The 23286-nt window shown below is 41.3% G+C and overlaps 1 protein-coding gene across 1 annotated transcript; it reads left to right on the forward strand.

The window, feature by feature from the left end:
- Positions 1-3273: 3273 nt before the first annotated feature.
- LOC146613766 (BMP/retinoic acid-inducible neural-specific protein 3-like) lies at positions 3274-23286 on the forward strand. Its single transcript, XM_085377569.1, has 7 exons — positions 3274-3536; positions 6784-6986; positions 9530-9747; positions 13991-14096; positions 17681-17917; positions 19528-19750; positions 22152-23286. The coding sequence occupies exons 1-7, from the start codon at positions 3274-3276 to the stop codon at positions 23284-23286; spliced, it is 2385 nt and encodes a 794-aa protein (XP_085233695.1).

The raw sequence follows: 23286 nt of genomic DNA on the forward strand, positions 1-23286 counted from the left end.
CTTGCAGCCCATTTAACAGATGTCATTCAGGCTTTTTTTTAGTGAGGATGACAAACAGGGTGACAAGATGAGACAAAGGTATCTAGTGGGGAGCGTGATGTAGCCTCGCTCTGGAATTTATCTGCTTTTTTATTGTTGTGGCCCTGAAGAGGAGACATGAGAGTCTAATTAGAGATAATTTCCTGCACCTGTCGACACCAATACTCAAGCAGAAAGAACTGATATCCCGCTTTTTCCTCTTAATTTGATTTAATAATTGGTTTACAGCAGCGGCTCCTCTCAGTTCATTAGGCTTTGTGAAAATCTTGTGCGGGAGGTAGTTGTGATGATGCTGCAAGCGTGACTAGAAGGGCTACCAGATGTCTCCCTTTATGTGGGACCATCCTCCTGTCCTTGAGACACTGTCCCACATTTTCACTGATTCTGGACGACTTAATTCGATTCGAACCAATCAAATTCAATTTAGTTTTATTCATACAGAGCCAAATGACAACAGCAGTCACCTCAAAGCCCTTCATATTGTAAGGTAACAACCGTACAAAACCCCAACAATCAGACGACCTCCTATGAGCAAGCGCTTGGAGACAGTCATGGCGGGGCGGCCATCTGCTCCAACCAGTTGGGTTGCTCTGTGGAAAAGAGCCAGAAATTAATAATAACTAATGACTCAAAGGGATGGTTAAACACATATAGAGTGACAAGAGAGAAGAGAAGAAGAAACACGCATCATGGGAAGCCCTCAGCAGCCTGAGTCTATTACAGCATAACTAAGGAAGAGTTTAGAGTCAACTGATTCAGCCCTAACTATAAGCTTAATCAAAAAGGGAAGTTTTAAGCCTAATCTTAAAAGTAGAGAGGGTGTCTGTCCCAAATCCAAACTGGGAGCTGGTTCCACAGAAGAGAGGCCTGAAAACCGAAAACTATCTCCCATTCTACTTTTAAATATCGCTGGAACCACCAGTAAACCAGCAGTATGAGAGAAAAGTGCTCTGTTGGCGTTATATGGTGCTACATGGTTAAGATGGGATGAAAGCTATTAGTCAAGACTTTGTGAGAAGGATTTTAATCCCAATTCTGAAGCTAACAGGAGCCAATGAAGGGAACCCAGTCTCTTTCTAGTCCCTGTCAGTATTTCTGCTGCAGCATTCTGGATCAACTGACATGCACTTTTCTAAAGTCTGGCTTTTACCCAATGTATATGAAGGGAAGGTTTTTTATTGTAGTCAGAAGAAGGTTACCCCGTCTAACAGCATACTCATGAGGGAAAGGTACAAGTCACAGAAAGTTGCAAGCTTTGCAGATTTTGGTGAATTTGATGGAAACTACTACAAAGAAAATGAAGCGGCAGTATGAGTCTGAGAAATTGAGTTTTTGTATTTTTCATTTTGCACAGGGGGGAAATATGGCGTGAGGTGAAACTGTATATGTGTTAGAACTGGATAGAAATTGCTAAAACTGTTATATGTGGCTTTAAAAAAAGTCATGCTATTCTATGAATGCATCCAAACTGAAAGCCAAAAGTGGAAACCAGAAAGAAGAGTGGAAGAAATAACAGAGAAATCAAAAAGAATGAGGCAGTATATAAAGACTATCACATGATAACACAGGAGACCATTAGAGCAAACTTAAGCTTCATTTTATCTTTATTGTATTTGCTTAGCAAAGAAAGTTGGAAATATAATATATATCTGGTCTGTACATAGTAAATAGCAATTCAGAAACATGCACGCTTTATTGCATTTTTATTTTTAGGGTAGAAATGAAAATGTCAGACTACTTCTCAGCACTGTAGATGAGCACCACTTTGTGCTACACACTCACAGTGTTTGCCCCACCCTAAAGGTGACCGGATCCCCCGAAAAAGGGGGAGGATCCAAAGCTCCATATGTCCCATAAAAGAAAAACCATCATTAAAAAAAATCTCACGTTCATTCGCAAATGGTTTGAACATTCAAAATACAATTATTTTGCAAGCCACAGGTCGAACATTTCCTCTCCTTCTTCTGGAAATGAAACGTCCATTTTTGTTGGAGAAGCTGTATTTTTTTTTTTTTTTTTTTCAAAATTATGAAGCTTGGTGTGGAATAGCGAGTGCACCCCTGAACCTGAATCACACAACCCAAGAAACCTGCTCCCCGATAATAGCCTGTAATTATTCTCCCCGGCAAATCCAGCAACGTGCAAGTGTGTGTGCCATTTAGTCATGCAAGCTGCAGGCCCTGAAGCTGTGGCACAGAACTAGTCAGGGGAGAGGGGGGGACAAAAGAAACACCGCGAGATAATTAGCCTATTATCAGACTCCGTTAAAGACCTTTAATGGGCAATATTCACCCAGGGAGAGACAAGCTGTGATGGGAAATAATAATGAATAAAGTGAAGATAATGGTGAGTGATGGATGCAGTCCTGATGCATCATCACTCCACTCATCTCCAAACTTAAGTACACTCAGTGATCATACTGTATATATTACCCTGCCAGCCTCATCATGATGCACTTGCTCGCCCTCTTGCTATCTCTCTTGGAAAAAAAATAGGGAAGAAAAGGTCTCTTTGTTGAAGCAGGCACTCATTCATCCACCAGCTCACACACAGCAAAGAGGAGATATAAGCGCCTACAGCGTCTGTCAAGATTTGTTTTTTTCTTTTAAATCTTTTTAAACAGACAATTTAGCGATCAAACAGAGCTACAGGGTGTCCCACTCACTCTGTTTAAATCTGCCCCCCCTGTTCAACCTCTGGAACTATCTGTGACCGCACGGACGTCCTCGCAATGAACTCCGCCGTCTCACCGCCTCCGCCGCTTCAACTTCTCACCGAGGAGCGGATGGATGCGCGGATGCTGGAGCAACGTCTTCCGAAATAAAATAAAAAAAAGAAAAGAAAAGAGAGAGAAAAAGTTGGGCGGGAGCAGAAAAATACCCAAGTTGGAGTAGCTCTCTGTGAAGAGAGGACACATTACGAATTCATTCATTGTGTCGGATCGCTGATTCGGAGAGCTTTTATTCTTGGCTGTGGCGAGATCGCAGGAGTTCATCTTCGGGCGCATCCTTTTGGTTCTTATTGCAAATCAGGTGAGTGTGTCTTCGGCAGAAGGAGGAGGAGAAGGAAAAACGTTTAATTGCTATTATTTCTTGTTCATTAACTCTGAGGTATCACTGCTTTGAAATAATTTTTCCGACAAACCTCCAGATCAGCGTGACGCGCTACTTTTCAGCCCTGATTATCTGTCCTCTCCTCTCAGTCTGGAGAGAATGAGGTGTCGCTGGGTGAAGCATGAGCTGTCAGAGAATCAGTCATAAGCGGCTGTCTCTGCTATGGGAGGGGGCAGCTCTCAGCCTCTGGCTCTGCTGGTGCTGTTGCTGGACCTCCAGGGCCGCCACTGCCACTGGAGCCGCAGCCGCCGGACGAGGCGACGGCTCCCCCGGCTCCCTGGGCTGGCTGCTGTCGGATAAGGGCCCCTTCCAGCAGTCCCTGGAGTACACAGAGGCTGCGGAGAGGTACCAGCAGGGCTTCAGCACCAGATACAAGATCTATAGGTGAGAAGTGTGTGTGTTTAACGCGTGTAATGTTTTGTGTGTGAGAGAGTTTCAGGTATGGATTATAGGCTACTTGCCATTTTTTTTTTCATTCCAGACGTGTTACTGGATAATTTTACTGATGAGCAATTTCAGCAAGAGAGCAACTTATCGGTGACAGCAGCTGCTGTAGTGTGTGTGGAATGCAATCCTGCACACTCTCAGGATTGCTCTCACAGGTACCGCACCTGCACCAAATTAGTTGCAAGCTGATGAGCAAATCAGAAGAACTGCTGTAAGCATGCAGAGGGCCCTTTCCTGCTGAAAGCTCATCTGTCATCTGAATAACAGCAGGCATTTATTCCTTTCTTTTGCTTTGTTTCTTTATTATCTTCTTCTTTTTAACCTGGTGCTTTTTGCTGTTGCTGGTGTTTCTAAATGACCCCTGCAGCAAGAGTTAATGCCATGGATTGTGCGTGGACAGTCGAGCTTCATCCCTTCAGGGACTTCCTGCAGTATCTGCCAGCTGCACTTTGCTGCCTTTCCAGAAACTTTTCCTAAAGCAATATATTTCTGCTCTGATTTAACTTTTAGGTATTTATCGATCATTCCCTTCATGGCTCGGGGGTTTGAGTTGCAGACGTGCAGTAAAAAGGTCTGAATTATATTTTGTGTTTATAATTCATGTGGAGGACCCGTGTGTGTTGATATTTTGTCACTGTCCCTGCAGTCCTGCGGGGTCGGTTTGAGAAGAAATTTTCATTTCTGTGGCAAAAAGAAGAAGAAAATCGCCAAGGGTTTAGCAAAGTGAAGGAAAGACTTTGTGTGCATCTTTAGCTGTGCTATAAATCAATCGCTCCATTATCTTTTCCCAGAAATCTTTAAGACTCTGGTGTTTATCTCGTCGTGACACCTGTGTTTTTTCAATGGACCCGGTGTGACAATGTCCCAAGAGTCCTCTGACTTGAGCCTCCTTGTTTCCAGTAATTACTGGAAATCATTAAAAAAGTATCAAAGAAGCAGACAGCTTGGACTGGAAAGGCACTCATCACTGGTAATGGCTGGCTGACATCTCACCTCTTAAGGATCTTTCACCCTACAGCAGTCAGCCCTGTATCCTCTCAGATGCCTTGCTCACATATTTTAAGCCAAAGGCTGGTTTTAGGATTAGGGATTAAGGATTTTAAGGATGACTCTAACTGAGATAAAAACCTGCTGTAACAAGATGATAACTGACAGGAGAGTCTTTTTAAAGCAGTTTTCATCCTCTCTGCCTAATGTGACTTATTTAATGGTTTAGAGATAAGGGAGGGCATTTAATAAACTGTGGGAACACTGAAGGCATTTTTTTTATAATAACTGTATTTTATGCACTCCCTACAATGCTGTAGACACTTCATATTTTCTATAGGTGTGCTGTGTTAAAGTGCCGGGGGATTTAAATTGCAGTTCTGCTCTGACCTCTGTAATAGCTGCACACCATACTAAAGCTCACGTGGCTGTCAGTCATGTGGAAGCAAAGCATGCGATTACGCTGTCAGCTAGCTCCCCCCCATACAGCTGCTCCTGTATAGTTTCAACCCCCCCACCCCCCAATAAAGTGTTTTCATCACTTTCTGATTGCTTTCTATGCGTACAGTAAGCCTCCACGTTTACATAAGCCAGCCCATTCCTACAGCGCTTCTGTTTTTCCACCAGTGCATGCTGATGGAGTAGCTGTAGGCTAACCCTGGGCTAGATCTGCAATATCCATCTGTCCACCAGAGACAGACACTCATCCTGTCCCCTCGTTACGATAATTGGCCGTAATGACACACTCCACACAGTCCCGGTTCCCCCAATTATTTCTTTGCCGATCATTTTTCTCATGGCAGTGATTTGATGACCTCCCAGAAGGAGAGGGAGGTACACAGAGCAGCAGGCAAGCACCGTGGGAGAGGTGGATGTTAACTGACGCTGCAGAGGGAGGGGCTGTGGGGAATGGAGAGCGAGGGTTTGTGAGTATCTAGAGTTCAGCGAGGCTCGTGTCTAAAGGGCACGGGGTGACAAATCATGGCAGCTGATGTCGTGGGGCTTTATTTTCTTTATTTTTTTCTCTTTTTTTTGCACCTTTCCTGATGCTGTGGGGGTTGCCACTTTGGAACCCAACGAGTTTTGTTGTACCCAGGCGCAGGTTACTCAAAGCTGACATCGGTCAACTGTAACAGTGATTCTCAACTTGGTGCACTTATACACGGGGGAGGGGGAGGGTATCCACACGTTTGATTTTCGGATGAACATGAGGATAAATCTGTGCTGCATTACTATTACTTTTGAACCAGAGTAATCTCCAAGCTTTTAAGATTTAACAAATAGGCAGGTTGAAAAGCTATCTATTCATATTTTAATTTTTTTGTCAGCCTGGTCTATTATTTTTTACTTTATCATGGTTCTGAGAATGAGTGCTGCTAATCTGTTGAGATCAGTGATATATTTGCACTCCAAATATATTTGCTGTACCGCCAGCAACTTATGTCCAAAGATTAAGACAAATGTGCACACTATGTCTTGTTTTTTAAATCCGCTAACAGTCTGCTGTCCACAGCCTAAGGCCTCGGGTTGCCATAAAAAATAAATAAACAGAAAAATAAACCTTCTTGCTTGGATTAAAAGTGCATTAAAACTAGTTAGCAAGTTGGCAGAGCTCTAATAGAGCGGTGCTCTATTAAAGTGCTGATTGAATGGTTAAATCATAGCTGCTAAACCCAGTGCTAGTAGCAGAACCGATTGTTGTAATACTGCTACAATCTATATAATGTATCCACTCTTATATAATAAATACTGTTACATGAGTTTCAAATGAGAGCATTTAAGGCCAAAAGAAAGAAGAAAGAAACAGCTGTCTTATATAACATCCTTTTTTACAATTGCCTGGTAAAAATCTGACAATCGATAAACATTCAATCACTACTTGCCGTATAATCCCTTAAGTAAAAAAAATAGAAAAAAGGTTTTTCAGGGTAGTTTCTTGTACATCAGAGGCATATTGTTAAGCTCCGCTGAGCATTACAGCTTCATCGCTTGGCGTTACTGCTTCCTCTGTGTCCACCATGTATGTGAGCCATAAGTATACAGCAGCGTGTGCCTCAGTGAGGGTAACACACTTTCAAATATTGCTTTCCTCTCAACGCAGCTTGTTAAATAGCAGCCCGGGGCCTTACACACAATTAAAGACCTTAACAGAGTGAGCAAACCTGTGTGTGTGTGTGTGTGTGTGTGGTGTTTCTAGGGAATTTGGTCGATGGAAGGTGAACAGCCTGGCTGTGGAGAAGCTGGACAATTTTGGTGGCGGCAGGGGTTTGGCTTTGCCCCTCGACCCTGACTTTGTGCACGCCATCCGGCAGTTGGGGAGGAGACCAACCCTTCAGATGATTACAGAGAGTCTAATCAAGAAATACGGCACCCACTTTCTCCTCTCCGCCACTCTGGGAGGTACAGTAGAGTAGTCTGAGCTTCAAAGCGAGCCTGATCCACATAGCCTCTAATGTGATTTTTGTTCATTTTTTTTTCTAGCATATGGGGCACAGATTTTTTACTGTCTGCTGCTTTTGAATCAACAAAGCATGTAATGATTTTTCTGGATCAGTGTTTTTTGGCGTACAAAAAGGAATCAAATCGCCCCAGATTAGCGTACAACAAGTGATTTGTGGTAGGCGGGAGAACGACAGATATGATATTTTTGTTTAGCTGCCAAACCGGCACGGTTCCGTGAACAGAGGTTTGTCACTGCTGTGAAATGCTGTCATTTATAAGCAATTAGTTTTTCTCTTCTTTTCTTAAGCTAACTGCTATCACAGAGCATGCTGTAAATGAACGGCACTGATTTGAGGGAAGTATTTGGCTAAAAAACAGTAGCTGGCAGTTTTCTCTTACGCCCCAAAATACAGCAACTGGTCGAAAACCAACACTGGCCATGCACTCTGTCTGTTAGTGTCTACAAAATTATTAGAAATTCGTCATGAAACCCACCCACAAAGATGCAATAGTCGCAAAGTGTTGTTGATGTATAACAACGTCACACAAGTCACAATTCCCAGTGCTTTGAGAAGTTCTTGTCAGATAGACTGAAACCCAGTTTATACTGAGCAAATGGTCCTCCTAAAAGGCAATATAGAAGCTTCCTGATAAAATAAACACTATCAACACTTCATGTACCAGACGTCAGTTTCACCCAGAGTCACCTTTACCACCTACAAACATCAGCTACATCGCTCAAAAACTGAATGAGTTCAAGTTCAGGTGAACTGTGTTATTAGATTTTTTTTTTTTTGGCAGCACTGTGGTCTGCAGGATGCATTGTCTCAGAGGTCAGAGTGGATAGATGCATCAACAAAATGTGGATCTTCAAAGCATAAGACTGTTTGCTTGTTATTTTTGCAATCATCACATGTAAGAGTTTTGATAACCACCTGCCACAAGGGATGCTTGATCAGTGTGACTCGTTTCATATAACTGCTGCTGTAATACTCGGCTATAGCAGTGTTCAGAGTTAAGACGATGTCAGCAGACCAAACTGGGTGAAAACGATTATTAGCCTTCACCAAAGCAGGGTCAGATCAGAAAACGTAAACATGTGATTTAACAACGCAACAGTTTTGTGTCATTTTGGAAAAAGAAAAATGCTCATCATCTTTCTAGATGATTTTTAAGAGCATAAGATGAGATAAGATGCCACATTTTCACAGGGCTTTTTAGCCACATCTTTTAACATCTTTTTAATATCTTCATATGTGAGGACAGCTGCCTGGTTGGAAACCAGACATGAGCAGAAACAGAATCAGATGAATGATTGAATATTTTATATGGGGGAGGTGAGGGCAGGTTAAACTGGCGTGGCTCTTCTGAGGCACATATAATCCCATCTGTAGGGAAATAAGAAAGACTAACAGTCTGGCTTATTATAAGGAAAATTTGTATTGATCCTTGTTTGACTGGAGGTGGGCATATTCATATACACTGACAGTGTACTCTCCTTACAGAGGTTCAGCTGCGCTGACAGTTTAATTAAATTTAATTCGAAGAGCTTTATTTCCCTGCAAGTTTAAATACGAATTATCACAGAAGCTTTCAAATTTACAAAGGTCAGGCCGCACGGAGTGATGCTTTTCGAGCGCTAGTGGTGAGGAAACAGTTGGAGAACAGTGCCAATAAAGTAAGTACAGATAAAGTGACTCAGACCTGCTGTGACAGTTACGGCATGTTGTTAAGGTTCGCTGAAGAGCACCTGCAGCTCCCTTCAAAAGGCACTCATTCCTCATCTGGCTCAAATCTGAGATGCTTTTGAGGGAAAGTAAAAGAATTTATTAATGTCCTCTTGACTCAGTAGTGAATGCAGCTATTTTCAAATCTGTTCTCTGGTGAACGTTGTTCAGATAGTGTAGGAGAGAAAGACCTGGGAAAATATAACAGGAGGAAGATGAGGTGAGTTGCAGAAAGAAATTAACTACTAGGGTAGGAAGTTCAACGGCATCACAAAAAGACTGCAGTTTTCATTGTCAGGGCTGACTTTCCAAAGTGCACGTGAATCTATAAATCTTATACTTAATCAAACGTGTCTTTTTTTCTTCTCACTGCTGGTGATTTGACCGTTATATAGAATTCATCTAGTGTGCCTGCACATGTGATGTGACAATAAAAAGTGATTTGATTTGATTTGATTTGATCTAAGAACAGCCCGCCGCTAACCTGATTTTGTTTTCCAAGTCATTTTTTTCCATCATAATTAAAATAATTGAAATAATTAAGGAAATTTGATTAACGACGGTGAGTGAGCTCTCTTTATTCACCAGGAGTTTAATAGATGCAGAGACCTTGCCTGTGCCTTTTCCTCTAATCATCCAAACCATCAGTTCCCCCACAGTACTTAATGACTACTGTGCTTTTCTATCTAGTCTGAAAAGATACTAATGAAAGGTGATTAGTGGCGTTCTGCTGGAGCTAATGAACCTCTCATCCCTCTGCCTAAATGTTACCAGGGGAGGAGTCTTTGACAATATTTGTGGACAAAAGGAAGCTCAGCCAGGAGTCTTCGCCCTCAGGGGGCGAGGGCAGCCGGGGCAGCAACAGGAACTCAAATACTACAGGGACCGTGACCCTGGAAACTCTCCACCAGCTGGCTGCTTCCTACTTCACAGACAGAGAGAGCACCCTGCGGAGGCTACACCACCTCCAAATCGCATCCACTGCCATACGGGTATGTTGAAGGAGGGAAATTGTAAATACAGCAGCAATCTGCTGGGAAATGAAACGCCAGACATTCACTGCCTGAAGGTAGCCGTGTTGTTCTCCTGCCTTGCGGTTTGTTAGCCTCAAGCATTTGCATGAGGGAAAGCCTGATATGAAGCTGGGAGTCGGGCTGGGTGGGTTTTTGGTTTCTGTTAAAGTGAACGTGGCTTCGGGGAATGTCTTCGTCGCCTGGCTTAAATTGACCCGGCGTGGGTCAGTATGGACCAGTGAAATACTGGGGGTTTTTAAGGCGGTGTTTTTTTTCTTTAGTTTCCTTTTAAGTTACAGTATCCATGTAACCCCGTGTTGTAGTATTTCCACTTTGACCTAGTCATTTGTAGCATATGCTTACATGCCTACATGATCTTAGACATGCTGAATGCAAACAAACAAAAAGTTTGGAGTCTCTTTAAAATGGAAAGAAAAAACAGAATGCTATTATATGCAAATCTCTCAAACCCGCATTTTATTCATGATAGAACATAGAAAACATGTCAGATGTTTAAATTGAGAAAAATGTATCATTTTAAGAAAAATATTAGCTCATTATGAATGCCAGATGTTTTTAGCTGGAGAGGTCTGGACTGCAGGTCGGCCAGTTCAGGACCTGGACTCTTCTACTGTGAAGCCATGCTGCTGTAACAAATGCAGTATGTGGTTTAGCATTGTCTTGCTGAAATATGTAAGGCCTTCCCTGAAAAAGACATCATCTGGGTGGAAGCATATGTTGTTCTAAAACTAGCGTATACCTTTTAAACACTGATGGCATCTTTCCGGATGTGCAAGCCCTCTCCTCTTCAGTGATGATGCGGCATCCATGTTTTCCAAAAATAATTTCCTGTGTTGAGTCGTCTGACCACACAGGTCGTGGCAGACGGCCGCCGCTCCCTGAGCCAGGTTCTACTGGAGATTTCTTCCTGTTAAAAGGGAGTTCTTCCTTTCCACTGTCGCCAAAGCACTTCTTCATAAGGGGTCATATGATTGTTGGCGTTTTCTGTTTCCTTTGTGTAATTGTAGGGATTTTACCTTACAATATAAAGCACCTTGAGGCAACTGTTATTGTGTTTTGGCACTATATAAATAACATTGAATTGAATACATGATGGCTACATTTCTGGATTGTGTTCTCATTTTGTGTCTTTGTCTGTTTGATGGAGCTTTAACCTGCATTTGTGGATGGCACAATGAACTGTGTTCACAGACAGTGTTTCCTTGAATCGGTCCTGAGCCCATGCAGTGATTTCCATGGCAAAATCAGGCCTGTTGTTAGTGCAGTGCAGCCTGCAGGCCTAAAGGTTACAGGTATCCAATACTGATTTCGGGCCTTGTTTCTTGCACACAGAGATTTCTCCAGATTCTCTAAATCATTTGATTTCATTAGGTACTGTGTTGCTAAAATCGTAGAAAACAAGTTACAATTTGTTATACATGTACAATGACAATAAAAGGCTATTCTATTCTATTCTATTCTCAACAACAGAATAATTACTTAGTTTTTGATCAGTTTCCTTGCTGCTGTATTTTAATATATGATCACGATTAAAGGTAAAAATTAAATGGTTAAAATAAATATAATGGAGTTAAATTCACCACAGATGAAGCATTGTTATGAAAGTATGAAATAATATAAAATTAAATATCAACTTGCAGATGTTTCTTAGGATTACTGACACATTTGCAGAAGAAAGTTTTAATTCAGGACATTTGGCTAACTCAACTTGAAGACAACTTACACTAATAAATCCTTTAATACCAGCTCAGGGACTTTTCTCCCATAACTTATTTAATCAGGTAGGATTAAGAGCGAATGCTTATTTACAGAATTGGCCTGACACTTAGGAGATTCACCTGTTGTGACTGCAGGGTAGCACTAAGTCTTTCAAATTTGTTTTTCCTGTTTTTTCCCCTCACCAGTGGTTTATTATCATGAAAATCTCTCAGCATGCGAGGAAAACGGGAACAGCAGATTTTGAAAAATGAAGCGTCTGACTGTTTATAGCTGACCACCTATAACACCCTAATTAAGTGACTCTTCAAGCAGTATTGCACGAAGCAGGCTTTCTAAGTTACCCCGCACTCTGTGGCAAGCTTTAAAGAGGGGAGCGAAGCGAGGGGCGGTTGTGTGTCCTGTTGTATGAAACACCAATCATCCATTTTATCATCTGAAGTGGCTATTAGGGTGTGCTCATTAATCAGCCCAAGGGGCAAATGTAGATGCTAAAGTGAGTAGCCACTGATGAAGACAAGTGCCCTCCCAAAATGAGAGTGCATTCCTCTGGTTATGCATCAGCTTGATGGATTAAAGATATCATTCCATTAATTTTCAGCCAGGCTGACATAAATTCATTTGCCATTTTGCAGCAGGTGTGGAGTTTAGGCAGACTGAAGATCAGTGTGAGAGAAAGAGAGGAGAGCAGAAGAAGATGAACACTAGATTTTATGAGATAAATAGCCGTGCATTAAAATCACAGATGGTAACAGAAATTCGGTGAGAAATGGGAAGGTGTGTGTGCGTGTGTGTGTGTGCGTGCGTGTGTGTGTGTATTCCTAACTTTGTGGGGACCAAAAATAGGAAGTTTACTATACTTATGGGGACCAAAATCCTGGTCCCTGCAAGTTTGAAGGCATTTTTGAGATTCAAAATGTGGTTTTAGTGACAGGGTTACAGTTGAGTTATAGGTTTAGGGTTATGGTTAGGCATTCATTTTTCATGGTTAGGGTTGGGGTAAGGGGCTAGGGAAAGCATTATGTCAATTAGATGTCCCCACCAGAGATGGGCAGTAATCCGATTATTTTTTTCAAGTAACGAGTAAAGTAAGGGATTACTATTGCAAAAACGGTAATTAGATTACCGTTACTTTCCCGTAGGAACGCTGCGTTACTGCGTTACTAAAACCGTGATTTTTTTTTTGCGAGAATGTCTTATGACAGTGACGTAAGCAAGTGCGACATTCGTGAAAACAGCTGTGTGCAGATCAACAATGGATAATATATCGATTGTGGGAGAGAGTATGAGCGTGCAGCGTTTAAAGCGTGGAAGTACTGACCTTACTTTGAGTTTGATTCCATAAAAAGTGACAAAAACATTAGTGTCCGTTGTGCGTGGGAAGAAAACGTCTTTTTACAGCGAAAAAAACCCCCTAAACTTCCAAGCAAGCACCGAGTGCGCTATGACATAATGGGAAATTCACAGAGAAACTCGCGGATTCTTCCACACCGCTGCAGCACACCTGCACCAGGGTAAACCTCCGCCTACCACAGTCCTGCTTTACAGGTGAAAATAGAGCAAAAGGGCTGCTGAGTCTTTGATTTTATTTATTTTCTGCTGTGTTTTACTTGCATTTATTTGAAAGACTGAGTGTAAACACAAAAAAAACAATTATTTTATGTGCTGGAACGTGCAGAAAATAGGTTTAAATGTTAAACTAATTTATTCAAGTCAGAGAATGTTGCATATAATTTTATTTTTGCTTGATGCATAAAGTTAAAAGATTAAAACTAATAAAACAAGTTTTAAAAAAGGAGACTTTTCCATTTGATTACATTTTGTATGATGGATTATGTAGAAAAAGTAGAATTGGGCTGAAAGAGCTATCGCTTTATCACCTATTCAGGTTGTAAATCGTGTTTTTAAAAAGTAACCAAGTAACTAAGTAATTAATTACTTTTGAAAATAAGTAATCAGTAAAGTAACGGGATTACTTTTTGGGGGAAGTAATCAGTAATTAGTTACTGATTACTTTTTTCAAGTAACTTGACCAACACTGGTCCCCACAAGATATAAATACCCGATATGCGTGTATGTGTTTTTGAATTTCTAGCTTTAACATTGGGATTGTTTACTGTTAGAGATGCAGAGAAGTGAGTCAGTTTAAAGTTTTTCAGTCAGAGGGAAGTTGATTTCCTTCCCTCACATCAGAACAAATTATTCTGTGTGAGGAGAGAAAGCTTTCTAATTGAAGACCTTTTCAGTGTTACTTCACCGTGACTCATTGAATACCAAGCTCTTTTAAGACATAAAATGCATCTTTGATGAGGATTTTTATGTTCTTTTGACCTTTCTTTAGAAAAAGAAAATATTCAAGTAATCCATGCAGAACCAAGATTATCAGTTGTTTTCTACCTATTAACGCAGATGGAGGGGTGAAAACGGGGGCGACTGCTGACAGAGCGAGCGTTCATAACACTGTTTTCTCTTCATGTGCTTCCAGGTGACTGAAACAAGAACCGGGCCGCTCGGATGCAGCAACTATGACAATCTGGACACAGTCAGCTCCGTGTTGGTTCACAGTCCTGAAAACAAGATTCAGCTGCAGGGTAAATTTTAACCTTAAGATTGATTTGGGAGCCAGTAGTTCATCTGCAGAGCACGTTCTGTTGGTTCAATAAAATTTGAGCGGGCTTTGGCTACATGTAGGTAAACTGTCTGAAGACTGAAAGAGGGTATTTGCTGAAATGCAATCACAAAACTAATTAACCTTTTATTAGCTCAGACAGAATACAAAGTATTTACACGGTTATCTTGCATTCCAGTTGGAAAGAGCAGAGAAAAAATCAGCAGAATATCCAAGGGTTCCCCGACTGACTAACTCTAACCATGATAATGACCACCAAGTCCTCCAACTAAATAATCGTATTGGACATTTGTCCCTTCCATTTGATTGAATCATGTAACGACATGCAGGAACGTTTCCACTTAAAAGAACAAAGTCTAGATGAGCGGGCAGATCAAATGGTCTTTGTTAATCAGAAGACTGGAACTGAAGTATCATGTGGAAGTGCTTTAAATGTCACTTTTATTCAGTGTTTACTTCAGTTTTACTTGCTGTTTGGTTGGGTTTAAGCACCAAAACTACACTAAAAAACTGAAACACGCTCACTTTCACTGCTTGTGATGGACCGAGCAGTGAAGGAAAGTCAAGCACAGGTTAAAGTCCAAAAACAAGTTTTTTTTAAATTTACCCAAAAACAAACTTGGTTAAATTATACAGAAAAATCTAAATCTTGGGCCCATAAAAGAGGTCAAAGTAACAGAACTCTACTTAAAAGCTGACAACAATACTACTAACTCAAACAAACTGAACTCCCTAAACAAGTCAAAGGGGAAACTTAAATCAGCCCACATAAACACAAAGGGGTAGAACACAAAAACCCCTAATTCCATTTCCCCCCCATGATCCAGAGTTGTGGTATGACCCAATTTGCAGGTCTCATATAGGCTTGCTCCGCCTCTTAGCTCATCAACCAAGGGAGTGGGAGCAGCTGCCACTGAGGTCACTCAGAAAACAAAGAGTAAATCATACACATAACAGTGTAAACTACAACGTGCGCACTTATTTTAGAATACAGTATTATGCGATTGTACAAGTAAATTAATTCTAAACCAAAACCAATTCTTTATTACCCTCTAAATTAAATCCTGTATTTAAAGACATTAAAATGAAAGTGTAGTGTTATGCGTAAGTCTCTATTGTAACACTAATGTTTGGTAGACATTACCACTGTGTGGCTGTAACTGCAGCCATCGCACTGCTAAACACACATTAGAAAGCTTCATTGATTCATGATCATTTGAATTTAAAGATGCTGATGCACATTTTGCAGACAGTTAAGAGCTGTCCACACAGAAAGCGATTCGCTTGTTGTGAATCACTTTATCATTGCTGACTGGTCACTAGTGGAAATTCTAGGCTTCACTCGCCTGGGTAGCCATCTAGGATTAGTCAGAGCCTTTGAGTTAGGGTGAAGTCAGAATTTGTGGTCATCATGTGATTCATCTAGACTTCAAACAGTTTGCAGAATAGTCATTTGTGATTAACCCTCATGTTTTCTTTTTTTTTTCAGAAAAATATAGTTAATTTGATCAGACTGATCTAAGACTCCATGTTTAAAAAAAAAAAAAAAAAAAGGATTTCGGCACATAAAATAAGTTGTATTAGTCTGCATACAATTTAGCATGTTTTATTCAACATTTGTACTTTTTTGGTGTGCCGGTCGAAAATGACCGATCGTTAGTAATGAGACAACGATTAGGTGCCAGTAGTGGAGGTTTTTACATATAGCCAAGCTTGTTATCGCCTCCCTAAGCTAAGCTAAATAGCTACAGTAGTTATTATTTCAATTATTTATTTATTTTATTTATAGCTACTAAATGTTCCTGAGAGATCCATGAAGCTTATTTCCCACACTGTGAAAATTGCTTTAATGCTTTAATGAAGGCTACATCAGCATATCCATCCGCTGTCTTCAGGTTATCCTAATCAGGGTAGCGGGAGAGCCTATCCTGTTCCAGGTGTACCCTGCCTCTTGCTCCGGGTATACATATGATGCAAGGCTGCATCAACATAACCATTAAAAAAGACATTCGCATATTTGTTCATTCCAACTTCCTTCCTGCAATCTACAATAATCCACTGTTTAATACTAAAGATATAAATCTTTGAAAATACAGAACTACTTTATTATTTTTTTATCATTTTTTTTAATTGTTCCTTTCTAGTAGTAAGTAAACGTCTGAAAAGGCTGAGTCAAACAGGCTAGAGGACTGCTTTAAATGGTGGATTAATACATATTTGTTTATCTTGGAAGTACAGCGCAGGATTATGTATGTAAGATTAATCATTTTTAGACAACAGTAAACTACAGCAACTAACAAGACGTGTTCAAATGTTTTCACTTTTGCTACTCAGACTGCTTTTTCTATGAGGATGAATCAGCCGCTCTTTCACATGTTTACAGTTTTTTACAGTCGCTAACAAGCGTTTGTCCAAACAGTTGTCACATTTGCAAAACTCTAAACACAATTAGCACAGCATCGGTCTGTTGTGGCCATACCATTCACACATTTCATGTCGTGTTCACCCAATATGCAGTCAGTGAACACATTTCCACAATGCTTACATTTTCTTAACAGACAAGTTATACCTCCCAACAAAACTATGGACTGTTCTTGTAGTATCTACGAATGTTAACACACAACATCCCACAATCGCAAAAACAATATTCCAAACCTTAGATACAGTATAAAAACCTCTGCTTCTGCAATGATATGTCGGTGGATCCGACATACCAGGCGGTTTTATCCCAGGTGCATCGACTTGGATAACATCAGATGTGATGTTGATGAAAACATGTGGCCTAACCCTGAAGATCGCAGAGATTAGATGCAAATCTTTTGCCTTTTTTTAGCCCCCCTCCCCCTCCCCCCCTTTTTATCTTGGCTTTTTGCTGTTGTTTTTTTGTTCAGAATGCTCTTGTGTGTTTCATGGATATTTTGTTCACTGTAAGCAATACTGTAAAACTTTCTCTGTCCTATCATACCGTGTTTCTACTGTACCTCCTGTGGTAAACAGTAAAGAAACAAAAACTTGTTTGCTTTTTACTGGAATGCTTTTGAATGTGAACATTACTGTACATGTGGACATACAGTTACCAACCAAGACATTTCTGGTGTCAATATGGTGGATTGCATGTTTCGCATGCAAATACCTGTGAAACTGAAACATAAAAGTCTATGCAGTTTTTGTAATGTCAATAATAGCCAGTATTTTGAAACCTGGTGTACTTTGATTGACTGCATGTACCTTGTGAAGTGAAAACAAGTGTTATTCTTTGACAGACTAATTTCATTTTGAGTCAGATTTATAGTGTTTTTGTACAGTTAGTGTGTGCAGAGAACGATGTGTTCTAATTTTGAAATGAGGAGTTAGTATATATTTAACAAAGTGTATTTTTGGGAAGGATATTATCCATTTGGCCAATTGTGTTTTGTAGGTGTGGGTCTGTGTTAAGAGTTTAGAAAAAGTATCTGAAGTATGGGTAGGCGCTTGTTAGCGACTGTAAAAAACTGTAATAGTTTATTAATTTTTTCCCTCGTGTGTCTCGTCTGTGGCGCTCCGCAGGGCTGCAGGTCATCCTTCCAGGCTATTTGCGGAGCCGCTTCATTCAGGCAGCTCTCAACTACGTTGGCTGCAAATCTGAGGGCCAGTTTGTTTGCAAGAACAGTGACTGCTGGTGTGACTGCAGCGTGGACTTCCCACAGTGTAACTGTCCTCGCTCTGACCTGGCCACTCTGGAAAACAACCTGCTGCGCATCAGAGACGCCTGGAGGCTGACCTACAAGGAGTTTGAGGAATCTGGTGAGTCAGAAATTCCTTCAAAATGGGACTTGAAAATGTCAGCTTGAAAAGTGCTTTCACAAAAAAAAGAAAAAGAAAACACACAGGTGGAACAGTGGCTTTTAAAATCCTCCTCAAAAGTACGTGCTTTGGGACTAAGGTCATTTTTTTTTCCTCAAGAACAAAACACTTTAAAGTTTAGTCTTAAAACAAAAGTCTTGTTTTATGTTCAGAATGCTTTCTTAGCTGTCAAACTCTGACAGCTGCCAGACTTCAAATCAAGAGACCTGTCAGTCATTGTGTCAAATCAAATGACGGCTTTGATGCTCTCAAGTTGCTTAGGGCTGCTCTTAGTGATTTTTCTTTTAAATCCATCTGTTCTCATCAAAGTGCTGTGAACATAAAAACATGTACAGGAAATATCAAACATGATTTGTATTTTTTTTAGTCTAGGAATAGTCTCACAAGCGACCCTCTAAATCCACTACATGTTGTTTTAACGCAAAAAACAAGATATTATTTGACTGGTGACCTGCAGAGGTCCTTAAAACAGATACTAATACTTTTAGACAGAGCCAGGCTGATTGTTTCCTATTAAATTTACTTCATTGTACAATTTTCATAAATTTTATCTTTAAAATAATGCCAGTAATTCCCTTTGGGGAGACACTCATCTTGCGTCCATTTAGACACAATGGGAAAACAGCCTATAAAACCTGAAATCACTGAACTGCTTGATTCGAACAAACATTTTTCTCAGCTCTGTGCACAAAAAAACTCATAAAAAATTATCTACATAAACAAATGAACAAGCTATTGCACAAAACCTGGCCTCTGTCCAAGCACGTAATAATGTGCTATTGCTTTCTTTTTCAGACTGTAATTACCGTAAACACAAAACCATCGCAGAGGAAGCTAGCAGCTTTGACTGACACTTACCCTGCAGTTACACAGATATACGTCGGCACAAAATCAGCAGCGGCTTTAAAAACAGAGCCCACTGTATCACAGCACAAAACACTGCAGTGCTGTAGGTTATTCAGATGTTTGAAGAAAGTTATAGAGCAGCTTTGTTGCCTGTGATGTCGACACTGAGTGCACTGGGTTTGTGTCTCTTTGTGTATTTGAGATTAGAAAGGGCGTATAAAGAGAATGGCAGAGAGGATGCACTGCGTCGTTTTTTTGTACTACTGAGAGGTGACACAGTTCATGATATAAGTTTCCTCCGGCATCAAAAAATGTCAAAGAAGTTTAATCAGGGGCACCGCTCGTTTCTCGTTAACGCGGCAAAATGTCTCCCTTTCATATTAATAATGTCAGAAACAGCAATTTCTCTAATAAGACTTGTTGCCTTAAAGGTATACAGTGACTTATTCTGACAACAGGTGTGACATAGAATATGAAAATCATTTGTTCCCTCCTGAAAAAAAGAGGCATAAAAGATCAAAACACGCCGCGCTTTGCAGCTGTTATTTCTCCTTTTTGGGTTGTTTGATTTTCAGGGACAAACAATGAGGAATGGATGCGTTTGTGTGTTTTTTGTTTTTTGTTTTTGTTTTTTTTTAATATTGTCACCCTGCGGTTTATGGCCACAGGCAAAGTTTACTTATTCATGTTCTCCTTCCTACCAGAGGAGTTCCAAAGCTTCGTTGGGAACCTGCCAACCCATTTCGCTGTAAACACATCTGTCGTGGAGCACTTGTGGAGGATGGATGCCAACCTCCTACAGCGATACAGGCAGCTGGAGACCAGTAGCAACCAGCTTCTCACCAGAGCGCACCGCACCGCTAACAAGCTCTTCAGTCTTAGCAAGAGGTGCCGAAAACAACCCAAAATGATCCAGCAGAGGCCCAGGTAAGAAGCAAGCAAGGAACATGAGGGAGGAGTATTCATGCTGCTGCCCGTTAAGCCAAGGTGCTCCCCAAAACTTATAATTGTGAAAATGATTTATGCACCAGGCAGTGAAAGAAAGCAGCAGAGCGAGACGGTACTTATTAGAAGGCACTTGAGGGAAAAGTAGTCGTGGAGTAAGGTGAAATGTGCTGACAGGAGGGAAGCGGCTTCTCTGTTCCAGCCTCAGAAAGACGAACGGAATCCCAGCTGGCCAAACGGCCACGTTTCACTGTCGGCAGGTTCAAACTACATCACAATCAATCCAGCGTCTTTAAACCTCTCATGTCATCTCATTTCTTTTCTTTTTTTTTTATCAGAACCCGTGGACAGTAATATAGTTTGCTTATATATAATTCCTATATTTTCTTTTTACTGTTACAGCTGCTGTATCAGCAGCACTGCCACTTGGACGGTCTATTCGAGCAGCCCTATCAGAGACCACGTTGGTCATAACTCCAGTCAGATTTATGCCTCTCCTATGAACACTCTGTGTTGATAGCTATTTCTGGCAGGGAAATTAACTAAATGACACGATCCATCAGTGTACTACTCAAACACAACACTGTCTCCTCAGTCCACAATCCAATTACACTCTTTATCAGACTCCTTCTGCTCGTAAAAAAGAAATTCAATAGTAGTTTAGGATAACCGGGAAGATCATTTTTCTTGGTGTGTGTGTATGCGTCCTCTCATTCAATTTAATTACACTGTTTTCAAAAAGTTAGTAGCAGGATGCTGTTAAAATTTAAATAAAAACACAAGCATTGAAAATCATTAAAAACCTACATTTATCTGAAAATGGTACAAAGGTTTTGGAAAATAATTTTTTTTTTTGTCATTGTTCAATTTGAAGCCAGGTAAACTGTGTCCCTGCTGCTGAAACAACATTTAATTGTTTCATTTCTTAATGCTCCAGAAGATCTCGCTTCAGCACACAGACAATTTTTATAGCAACATTAGGAATGGAGTTTGGTATTATCGTGCTAAAATCAGCAAGACAGTCCCTGGAAAAGACGGCTGCATATATTGCTCAGCAGTAACGGCAGTTTCACAGATGCGCAAGTCACCTGTGCCACGATCACCAGTGAACCTCTTCAACTTTTGAACTGTGGGCTCATTAAATGCCAGGTGGTAACTCTCCTTTGTAGAAGAAGGTCATATTTACTTTATAACATCACAAGATAGGAGGAAATCAACCCTTTTCTCTTTTTCACTCGTCTCTGTAGTTTTCCTAATAACTGCATTGATCCTATGCTCATATCGAGGCTGCTAGCTTGCGGCTGACTCAGAATTCAAGACAGCTTTAGCTTTATCCACTTTGCCTTTGTTTGCTTCTTTGAAATGTTCATGTTCAGCTGTGTGAAGGTCACCACCTCCTCATTGTGTCTTTACCTAATGACGCGTTAGCATGGCTATCTGCTTGCTGCTGTACATGTGTTGAGCGTGAAGGACTAGCCGGTTACCTGTTCAGGCTGAAATTGTCCGACTTCTGTCCTTGGTCCCTTGACCTTGTTAATATATGACTTTTATTGCACGATAGAGTTATTACTTGCATACTCTCAACTGGTCCTGGCCTCCCTGAGCCTGTTTCTCCTGCAGATGTCTTCAAGTTGAAAGGGAGTTTTTCCTTCCCGCTGTTGCCAGGTGCTTGCAAATAAGGAGTCATTTGATTATTGGGGTTTTCTCTCTATTATTGTAGAGTCTTTACCTTACATTGAGGTGCATTGAGGCGACTGCTGTTGTGATTTGGTGCTTTATAAATAAAATCGAATTGAATTTTGATGCAGTAATGAACTGTGTTCACTGAATCATCTTTAGAGCTTTTCCTCGCTTTTTTGATGCCGTGCCCCCCAAAGACCTGAAGATCACAGCCTTTTATTATTGGATTTGTCACTTACTTGCAAAGATTTGTTCAGTTTCACAGAATCTTTTTTAAGACATTATTGATTCTACATAATAAAATCTCCAAATTCATGCTGTGAGACACATAATAGGGCTCTTTGAAAAGCGTTCCTATGTGGCTATATTTCTAAAAGTAGTCTAAGCTTGAGATAGAAATAAGAGTAGTGGCTGCACCACAGAATGAGAATTCAGCAAATTACAATATTCATTTTGATCTGATTTTCTGTTATGACTCCAGCTGAGCCCGAGTTTGGCTCAAATTGTTTTTTGCCGCACATCAAAACAACACATTGTTTGTGCAAAGCTTGATTAATCTTCTTAGGCAAAACATTTTCTTTGTTGTATAATCACAAAAACATGAAAAAGATGCAAAGTGACAAAGACAAATGAGTTATTATATAATAACCAATACAGCAGTATCCCTGAAGCTGTACTGAAACACTTGTTGTCTCTCCTTCAGGCCTCTGCAGTTCTGGCTGAGCTACGCTCTCTCCGTCTTGTACTGCAGCGAGAACAATCAGGTTGGTGTTTACAGCGATGAGAGCCGCAGCTGCTCCTGCCCCTACAACCATCCACCTTGCCAGGGTCTGATCCCCTGCTCGGTGGGTGACGGTCCCCGCTGTGCCTCATGTTCCACAGAGAACCGAACTCGATGTTCCAGCTGTAACCCCGGCTTCACGCTGACCCAGGGAGTATGCCGGTCAGCCGTGCCTGACCCCACCGACCCCTATCTGGGTTTGGAGAGCGACAGAGATCTGCAGGATTTGGAGCTGCGCTACCTGCTCCAGCGGCGTGACCCGCGCATCGCCCTGCATGCTGTGTTTGTGAGCAACGACGTGCGTGTAAACACTTGGTTTGATCCCTCGTGGAGGAAAAGAATGCTGCTCACGCTCAAGAGCAACCGGGTCAAGTCCAACCGTGTTCATATGCTCCTCGGACTCACGCTACAATTTTGCCTCACCAGAAACAGCACTTTTGAGCCAGCACTGTCGCTGTTTGTGAATCCCTTTGGGGGCAGCCATTCGGAGAGCTGGACCATGCCGATAGGTCAGCACGGATACCCCGACTGGGAGCGGACCAAGCTGGATATCCCCTTGGACTGCTATAATTGGACGTTGACTCTGGGAAACAGATGGAAGAGCTTTTTTGAGACAGTTCATTTCTACCTGAGGAGTAATATCAGGGACCCTGTGGGAGTGACAGGAGGAAACAGGAACATGACACTGTACTATGAGTCTCTGGAGGAAGTGGAGCCTTCCAACAACATCGGCTACATGAAGGTGAACAGCATGCAGCTGTTCGGTTACAGCGTGCACTTTGACCCCGAGGCGATCCAGGACTTGATTCTGCAGATAGACTACCCGTACACTCAGGGATCGCAGGACTCGGCCCTGCTGCAGCTGGTGGAGCTGCGCTACAGGGTCAACCGCCTCTCGCCTCCGGGGGCCCCTCACGTGGATCTGTTCGCCTGCCTGCTCCGCCACAGACTCAAACTGTCCAGTGCCGATGTGACCAGGATACTCACTGCCCTGCAAACTTTCAGTGCCAGACAACCAAACTATATGGAGTACGAGGCAAATAAACTGTGTAGTTAA

The sequence above is a fragment of the Diplotaxodon limnothrissa genome, linkage group LG18, assembly GCF_057381915.1.
Source record: "Diplotaxodon limnothrissa isolate DT_005_m linkage group LG18, D_limnothrissa_male_GT1.1, whole genome shotgun sequence".
NCBI lineage: Eukaryota > Metazoa > Chordata > Actinopteri > Cichliformes > Cichlidae > Diplotaxodon > Diplotaxodon limnothrissa.